This window comes from Marmota marmota, unplaced genomic scaffold, assembly GCF_001458135.2.
Source record: "Marmota marmota marmota unplaced genomic scaffold, marMar, whole genome shotgun sequence".
Classification (NCBI taxonomy): domain Eukaryota; kingdom Metazoa; phylum Chordata; class Mammalia; order Rodentia; family Sciuridae; genus Marmota; species Marmota marmota.
In genome coordinates, this window is record NW_026000068.1 from 18,083,648 (window position 1) to 18,093,759 (window position 10,112).

The window sequence follows — 10,112 nt, forward strand, 5'->3', positions numbered from 1 at the left end:
GTTTCTGTAATTTCCTCTGTAGTACATTTTATTATAATATCTGGTAATACAAATATCTTTTATTTAGAAATACAGCCTATGCCTTACTCTCTTTATTGGGCATTTGTGATCACTGGCTCCCTTCATTAATTTGGAGTTTCAGTTTTAAGCTCCAGTGTGATGTCATCTGTAGAACCAGAAGACCTGAGTAACAATCCCAGCTGCGGTTATGCAACCATCATCAAGTCGTTCTCATTTTCCTCAGGAAATGATTATCAGATTCTTAATGTAAAAAGTAGAGCTATTGCTCCCTTATGGAATGAGATATTTTGAAATAAAGGAGAAATGTAGGTTAACGTCAATTATTCCTTTCCAGCTAGTCATAGATACTTTGGTTCTCCAGTAGAAGCCAGTGTTAAAATTTTCAGAAGTATGATTGGGCAGCTTTGTCTACCACTTTGCCCCACGCATGCGAAACAGTAAGTTATGCAGTGTATAAAGGGTTGTTCAAATCCTTGGAGGCCGTGCAAGACCTTATGTTCCTACAGCACCTCTCCTGCCCTCATACCAAGACTGCATACTTGGGACCTAGCCCACACTCCTCAGGGTTACAACTTGGATGTTGCAGTTTCCTGGAATTACCATAGAAATCCTAAACCCCTAAATTCTGACCATTTATTCTAATTTCTTTTCAATTTTCTTTTTCATTCCTCTCTGACCTAAAGGAAACCTGAAGTCTTTTGTTTATTTTCTCTAAACTCTAAGTCTCCTTATGCCCCAGGAAGAAAGTCCTAATAACTATCATTGATAGAATTCTTTTGATTGCCCATGTTTCCCCTCAAACCATTCCAATATATACCTTTTTCCCCCACTATTCTATTACACAAACCTTTTCTCCCCTCTTGATCAACGGGTTACCTTGATCCCTACTGCAGCACTAAAATTTAAGAACGTCAGATATGCTTTCCCTCAACTTCTAACCCTCCCTCCGCCACACACGCCAACCTACAGCCATGTCACTTCTGTGTTCTGTGCTATTGCTTCTATTTAAAGTCGTCCCCTTCTTGAACTATCAAACCTTTTCCCCTCTTGGAATTTACTTCATTACTTTCATTCTCTTTTATCTGTCATTCATAGGTGCCCTCTCTCCGTATCTATCTCTATCTCTATCTCTCTCCTTTCTTTCTACCAGCCTTCTTTACCCTTGACCTCTCAGTTTCTTTGTAGCCCCTCAACTTTTCTTTTCTTTTCTCATCCAAACTTTAAAAAGAAGAAAAATTAAAAAAATCAATAAATGGGCTGGCATCTAACTAAAAAGCTTCTTCACAGCAAAGGAAATACTCAAGAGCGTGAAGAGAGATCCTACAGAATGGGTGAAAATTTTTGCCACCTGCACCTCAGATATGGCATTATTTTTCAGGATATACAAAGAAGTCAAACAACTTAACACCAATAAAACAAATAACCTAATCAATTAATGGGCAAAGGAAGTAAACAGACACTTTTCAAAAAAAGAAATACAAATGATCAACAAATATATGGAAAAAAAAGTTCGACATATTTTGCAATTAGAGAAATGCAAATTAAAACTACACTAAGACTCCATTTCACTCCAGTCAGAATGGCAATTAACAAGAATACAAGTAACATAAATATTGATAAGGATGTGAAGAAAAGGAAATATTCATACACTGCTATTGGGACTACAAATGGTGCAACCACTGTGGAAAACAATATGGAGATTTCTCAAAAATTCAGGAATGGAATCACCATTTGACCCAGTTACCCACTTTTTGGTATATATCCAAAGAAATCAGCACACTACAGTGATGCAGCCACATCAGTGTTTATACAGCACAATTCACAATAGCTAAACTATGGAGCCAACATAGGTGCCCTTAGATAAAGAAATAGATAAAGAAAGTGTGGTATATACATAGACAATGAAGCATTACTCTGGCATAAAGAATGATTTTATGATATTTGTTGGTAAATGGATAGATCTGGAAACTATCATGCTAAATGAAATAAGCCAATCCCCAAAAACCAAAGGTTAAATATTCTCTCTAGTAAGTGGATGCTAACACACAACAAACAGAGGGGAGGATAACAATAGATATTCATTGGATTAAACAGAGGGGAAGGAAGGGGGAATAGGAAAAGGAAAGATAGTAGAATGAACCAGACATAACTTTCTTATGCTCATATATGAATACACCACAGTGAATCTCACCATTGTGCACATCCAAAAAACTGGGGTCCTAATTAGAATAAGATGTACCCCCATACTTATATAATTATATCAAAATGGATCCTACTGCCATGTAAAACTAAAAAGAACTACAATTTTTTTTTTTAAAAAATCACACAGCTAGTAAAAAAAAATAGAATATTCTACCTGTATTGTTCCCATTTATTTTCATCTTATTTATCTCAAACACTCCGTAATATAGTTAGCACTTGAAATGACTATTACCAAGACTACCAATGGCCTGCCTGCTGTTTCCAAAACTGAGTGAATATCTTCAATCTTTTATTTGACCTTACACCTATCCCACGTATGATACTTTTGTTCAATTTCTTATTCCTCATGTAGCTCTAGTCAGTGGACTCAAGTAACCCCATACTCTCCTGAACTTCATTTCTTCTTGGCTTCTCCAATAGGTCACTCCTTTTTTTAGCATTCAGGGCTTAGTGTTACCCAAAGCACCTTCCTCTGTTAAGTGTACTTCTGCCTCCCTTCACATTCCCCATCTGCATGGCTTTAGACTTCCACAAAATACCTAGTCTTATCTCCAACCAACCCAATTCCCTAAGCTTCAGATTTAATAACCAGCTGATTCCTGGACATCTCCACCTATGTATCATGATCAAGGGCTGGGATTGTGGCTCAGTGATAGAACACTTGCCTAGCACATGTGAGGCTCTGGGTTCAATCCTCAGCACCACATAAAAATAAATAGATAAAATAAAGGTATTGTGTCCAACTACAACTAAAAAATAAATATTAAAAAAAGTTAATCTGATCAAAACTGAGTTCAGTCTCTGTCATGTATCTGCTTTTGCCTGGATGTTCTGAAGAGACATGCATGACTCCCTCACCTCACCCTGTATCCAGTCACCAAGTTCTACTGTTTTTATATTCTAAATGATTCCTTAATCTAACTTCTCTCTATTCCTTATTATCTCTTTCATTACCAATCCTAATCTGTTTTCATGTCTTAATTTTTTTTCTTTTTTGTATCAATTTAGAGTTTTATTTATATTAGATATCTATAAATAAAAATACCACTCTGTCAAAATCACTTCCTATTAAAATTTTTCTAGTGATTCTCCTTCCCCCATGCAATAAACTCCTATCTTCTTTAAAAAAAAAATGAGATCTTTGTAAATCCTTGTTTCCCTTTGCTGCCTCACTTCATACTACTCACGCTGACTCAAAGTTACGTAAATCAAACTGCCTATCCTTCTATTCACACATCATGTTATTTCTCACCACTGTGCTTCTGACTAAAATGTACTTCCTTTCCTCCCTTCTTTACTGGCCAACTCCTCATCTCAGCTCTGTGAATTCTCCCTCAGAGAATTCCTGAAGCCGATAGATTCCCTTCCTTTATGTTCCCATAATATGATATATTTACTCTTTGAGTGTTTGCTTCATAACTAGAGTGTGGGTTTCTTAAAGTCAGAGGCTACTCTATACATAAGATTCTAGTGTAATGCCTAGCACTTAGAAGATGTTTAATAAGCACCTAGTTAAGGGATGGATCAATTATAAAAATGCTACACATATCATTCCCTTTTTTGTATAGTATCATTGTGTGGCAGAGATAGTAGTGTTCTCCAAACATTCCATGAACTCTTCCTATACTCTTTAACCTTCCTTGCCCTTAGACTGGGACCATGTAAGTATTTCTAGACAATGGGCTATAAGCATGCATGATCTATGGCAAACCCAGTCCAATATCTTTAAAAGCAGTGATGAGTTTTCTTCACTCTCTCTCTCCCTGCTTTGGCTCTTTTGGAAGTCTTGAGATGGTGGTTGGTGGTATCACAAGTATGTGAGGAATAAACCCATGCTGGACATGTAGTGGAAGTGGAAAGTAAGCCTGTTGTATTAAGTCACTGAGATTTCAGGATGTATTTATTCAGGATTTATTCAGCATTATCTTGTCTACCCCAAATAATGCTTATTATTACAAATTTTTGCATTAACCTGTGTCCTATTGTACACAGGTAAGAATGTTGAACCTTACCCAGTAAGTACTTTCTCTTCATCTTAAATCTGCATAATGCCTAGACTTAGGAAAAACTGAGACACATAACTCATGTTTTCTAAGTGGCCTATCTGTTGGTAGCCAGCCCTCTGCCTCAAAGCCTTTGCATGTCAAGAGCTCCTAAAGTGACTTAGGTGTTCCGTCCTTGCCCAGCCTAACATATAGGTGGGGTAGTTCATTGGATGCTCCTTGTAAGTGAAAGTAGGAATATCTTCTTACACAAAAAAAGTTCACTATACTTACTGACGTAAATCTGATTCTACAGTAGAATGCCATGTCTCTAAATTTATATTTTTATCCTTATTATAAAGGAAACTTTTCCCAGGAATCTACCATATTCCATTGTAATCCCAAACTAAAGGGATCACAGACTACCTCCAAAATGTATCTGAAGCCCTCCTAGTAGTCAAGGGTGTGTGTGTAACCTTCACTGAACTACAATTTCCAATTGATAAAATTCTATGCTTTTCCATGAATATTCCATAAAATGCACTGATTTCCTACTTAGGTTCCAAATTGTATTGAACCATATTTATATTATATCCTTTCAATAAGCAATAATTATTTCAGATAAAAGAAACAGAAAACCTAGTTTCAAGTTTGACTTATTTCAAAGATAATATGGTGTCATCAAGGATCCATCTTTTAGCTCTAATTTCTTTGAAAAGACTCCATCCTTAGATAGGTTCTCCCATTACCTCGTAGCTACCACTGCACCTTTCCAGTTCAAATCCAGCAGGGAAGAGAGTCTTTCCTTGAGAAGTCCCAAAGGTTCACTGCTTTCTGTGGTTTTGAATGGGTCAAATTCCATCTCTGAATCAGTCCTTATGGTCAGGGAAATACAGTGCACTAATTAGTTCAGTCCTTCGTCATCCCATAGAATAGTAAAAAATAATCTACTACAAAGGAGGTGCATAGCCTAAGAGTGGAAAAGGTGATGATTTCTGAGAAAAAGTTAAGTAAGGGCCACCCCAGAGGGGAAGTGATGCTGGCAATAATAGCAGTCGCTATCCTTCTATATAGTTTGCTGCCCAGGAGGCAGAATTTAGAGAGAGCTTCTCATTAGGGAATGTGTGTCTATGCACTGTGTGTTACAGCTTGATTGTATTCTCATTCCTTCTCTGCACTTCTCTAAGCTGTTCTTTCACCTGCTACCTTGAATTTTAGTTATCTAGAATAATTTGTCTAAATATGCTCCATTTAGACAAAGAGATCTAGATGGAGTCAGAATGGCAGTTATCAAGAATACAGACAACAATATTGTGTTGGTGAGAATGTGAGGGGGAAAGGCACACTCATACATTGCTGGTGGGTCTGAAAATTGGTGCAGCCAATCTGGAAAGCAGTATAGAGATTCCTAAGAAAATGTGGAATGGAACCACCATTTGACCCAGCTATCCCACTCCTTGGTCTATACCCAAAGGACTTGAAATCAGCATACCACAACCATGCAGCCACATCAATGTTTACAGGAGCTCAATTCACAATAGCTAAACTGTGGAAGCAACCTAGATGTGCTTCAATAGATGAATGGATAAAGAAACTGTGGTGTATATACACAATGGAATATTACTCAGCATTAAAAGAGAATAAAATTATGGTATCTGCAGGTAAATAGATGGAGTTGGAGAATGTCATGCTAAGTGAAGTAAGCCAATCCCCAAAAACCAAAGACTGAATGTTCTCTCTGATAAGTGGCTGCTGATCCATAATGGGGGGGACATGGGAAAAATGGAGGAACTTTGATGGGGCAAAGTGGAGGGGGATGGGGAGGGGCATGGGGGCAGAAAGATGGTGGAATGAGATGGACATCATTACCCTAGGTACTTGTATGACAGCATATATGGTGCAACGCTACATCATGTACAACCACAGAAATGCAAAGTTGTGCTGCAATTATGTGCAATGAATCAAAATGCATTCTGCTGTCATATATACCTAATTAAAATAAATTTTAAAAAGAAACTTATCAAGTGATTAGAGTATAATTAATGACAAAGCAATAATGGGAAGATATTAAGGAAATAGACTAATGTATCGGAATAATAGATCTTAATTTTCATTAGTGTTATTCTTACCTCAAGAACTGTCAGTTATGTTAGAGATCTATTAAACTTAGAGATTATGAGAGGATTAACACAGATTCCTAACTAAAAACTCAAGATCCAAGGAACAGTATTTAATATATATGATAAGAAAAGACTCATTTTGTTTTCTTCCTTTCTCTCTGCCTCTCTCCCAGCCTGAAGTTCTGGATCAAATACAAAATTTAAGGGAGTTGTGGATGGATAATAATGCATTACAAGTACTACCTGGGGTATGTAAGTTTTATTATGCCATGTTGTTTAACATTTATGTTACACATTGGTTGCATTTGATAGTAACCAATCCTAAATGTTAAGTCTCAGTGTTTGCATTTCAAAATAAAATAACACTTGCTAGAAGTATTCAGTCACCAAGTGTTTTCACTGATTTGTCCTCCAGTGTTTCAAATGTCTCTGTGAGTGTTACAGGTATGCAAAATGTAAGAAAAATTTTTTCTTGTTCTCATAGGAGGATATTTTTCATCTCTTTTCATAGTCACTGTTTTTTAAAAGCTGAGCATTCATCGTTATTTTTGAAAAGAGAAATACTGTATATAATACCACATTTTATTTTACAAAATTAGCCTATTCTTACAGGTAATTAGAGAATGGTTTCTGTTCGTATTGTTAGAGCTTTTCACAAGATGAAAATCTCTTTCTTAATTCAGGCAACGTCCAAGAGATCCCACTTAAACTTTTGAAAATGGCAACAATCATATGGCATTAAAAACAAAAGTTGAACAGTCATTTTTTTTCCCTTGACTAAAGGGCAGTCCCATGGGACTTCCTAAGTATTAGGCTTACCTCTCAACTCGTGGAGTGTGACTTTTCTTGCTTTCTCAATTTAGTGAAAGAGTAGCTTCCCAAAGAACACTTCCCCTCACCACCCACGGCACGTGCACTTGAATAAGTATATGCACACATGCACACACGAGCAGAGCAAGCACAAGTCCCCTGTGGTTGACCAACCTTGAACACCTAGCATTGGACTGAGAACCAGAGCAGCTGGGTGTGTAATAATTCTTCAGTCAACACAAAATAGATGTGTGTTCCAAAAGCCAATTTTGCTCCTTTATTTGTGTGTATATTGACAAAAATTTTTAAATTAATTTTACATGCAACTAGAACAAGAAGCTTATTCTCTGTTTAAATAAGCATGAGACCACAGAAAGAAAAACATTTGGAAAGAGTAGAGAAAATGTTTTCTTCCCCTAGCAAAAGGATATACATCTATCAACATGGCCACAAAACAGAAAATCCACAGTTTTTTCTTTCCATAGTTTTAGTTACCCACAGTCAACTGCAGTTCAAAAAAATAAAACCAGAAATAAGCAATACATAAGTTTTAACTAACTTTTATTATAATATATTCTTTGGTGTTTTTTTTTACTTTTCTTCCTGCCCCATGATATAATATATTGTTTTAATTGTTCTATTTTATCATTAGTTGTCATCACTTACTTTACTGTTTATTATTTATTATTTATTCATCATTATCATTGTTGTTTATCTGTTTATTCATTTGTTATATACTTATTATTTATTTATTCATTGTTTATCTCTTACTGTTCCCAATTGATAAACTAAATTTTACCATAGTATTTTACATAAATTTTACCAAGTATTCATGGACAAAACAGTATATATAGGTTTCAATCACAGAATATCTTGGAATTTATCCCCCACAAATAAGAGGGTACTGCTATGTATGTGCAAATTCTGGAGAAATATGGGTAAGACGTACTAATTTCTTGTGCAGAGATTGAGGAAACAATGCATGTCTAGTTAGAAGTTCACACCCACTTCTCCAACATGTTTATTTAAAAACACATAGTATGTGCCATGAGCTAGGCACTTTCACAATATTTTACAAATATGGACTCATTGAATCCTCCTAACAACCTGGTAATGTAGATTGTTACCATCGTCATTTTATAAATAAGGAAACTGAAATACAGGAAGGGCAATAATAACTAGCCCAAGATCATGCGGCCAGTAAATGATGGACCTGTGACTCAACCCAGTTCAAGAGGTTTCTGCTCTATATGGAATCAATAGAAGTTACAAATGAGAATTAAACTCATCATACTTATCATGATGAATATGTTTCCAAAACCCAGCTGTGCAAATCAACTCGCACCCCAAATCCCCTAATGTATTATTTAAATGGAAAGGCAGTGATGAGATCTATAAAACATAGAATACTACCTAACATGTCTTTTTTCAATTTTTCATATGGTCTGCTAGCTTTAAGTAGATTCCTTACTTTATTTATTATGCTTGAATTTGACCTCTTGCTTTACCCTCTATGGGAATATCCCATACCTCCCTACCGTAAATAGCCAGCGCTTTCCAAATGTTGGTACTAGAAAAAGACTGTTTCTCAATTACCTGGCAGCACTTGACTTTGAAAGGCAGGACGCAGCCTGCAACTTATATGTATATCACAGAATGATTAATTCTAAATATTTAGTATCATGGATGGGAAAAAGTAAATTCACTTTTTGCTTAATTCATAATGCCTTAAGTTAATACATATTTGGAAGTGTGGACTTATTTATTTGTCTATTTATTTATCATCATTGTTATTTATCTTACTGTTTATAATTTATTTATTGATTGATTGATTGTTTAATTATTCACTTTTAATCTATTACTGTTTATAATTGATAAACTAAATTTTACCATAGCTATGTATTTATGGACAAAACAGTATATGTAGGTTTAGATCATAACTCTGGTCTCAGGCATCCACAGTTTGGATTTTCTACTCAGTTTTTCATAAATCAAAGAGGCAACTAGATAATAGTCAATTTTTTTTCTTCTATGTGGCTCTATCTTAAGACCATCATTTTAAGGTTAATGAACTGAAATATGACTAAACAATGTATTGAATCTATATTTATTTTCAAACTCCAGTATCTTCTTCAACCTGTGATTTCCACTCTTTTCCTTTGCTGTCCAGTGCTTGCTTGCCTACAAACCCTTCTACACCCAAAGACATACGATCAACACCCTCAAGGACTCTGGGACATTATTCTCAAAGCCCTTTTCACCAGGCTTTAAATGCCTTTGTAAGGTCTTTGAAAGTGCAGGTTGAGAAAGACTCAGAAGTAAACACCAAAGCATTCCTTTTCTTCCAAAAAGAATGTTCAGAAACTACACTGAAAAAAAAAAATATTGACTTGTGCTTGAGATAATGAGATGGCAATGAAAGAAACTTCAAGGATGAAAGAAATGTTCTTATGATAAAGGAACAAAAAAGGAAAAACACACGTACACATACAACATCCTTTTAATGCTCAATAAAAGGGAAGAGTGGGTTAAGGGAACATAATGATTTCTTGGGGTGCAAAATCATTTGTGACAGTTTTTTTCCAAGTGACATATTTCTAAGTCGGGAAAAAACTCAGCCCTGTTGTCTGACTCTCCAAGTACTCTCTTTCTATGGCCACTTAGGGAGATGAGGGAGGGGACTGGAGATATGTACTGCGTTAATTAGGGACATGGTAGTCAAGAACTGCTGGTGTAATCAAGTGGTCTTTGTAGTCTGTAAGCTGATAAAGTGACGAAAGTAGGCTGATTGTGATTCAGTAGGTATGGAGCGGGCACAAGATTCTACTTTTTTGACAAGATCCCAAGTGCGGTCAGTGCTGCTGGTCTGCAATACACAATCTGATTCACAAGAATATGAATTAGTAAGACAACAAAAAATGTATATTTTATATATATATATATATATATATATATATATATATATATATATATATAA

The 10,112-nt window shown here is 35.7% G+C and overlaps 1 protein-coding gene across 8 annotated transcripts in view; it reads left to right on the forward strand.

The window, feature by feature from the left end:
- The window catches only part of Lrrc7 (leucine rich repeat containing 7), a 432,103-nt gene that overhangs the window by 287,221 nt on the left and 134,770 nt on the right, over positions 1-10,112 (forward strand). For all 8 annotated transcript variants that reach the window (XM_048814043.1, XM_048814046.1, XM_048814045.1 and 5 more), the window contains one exon: positions 6,499-6,573. In XM_048814043.1, coding sequence (XP_048670000.1) covers positions 6,499-6,573 — 75 coding nt within the window. The remainder of the gene's footprint in view (positions 1-6,498; positions 6,574-10,112) is intronic.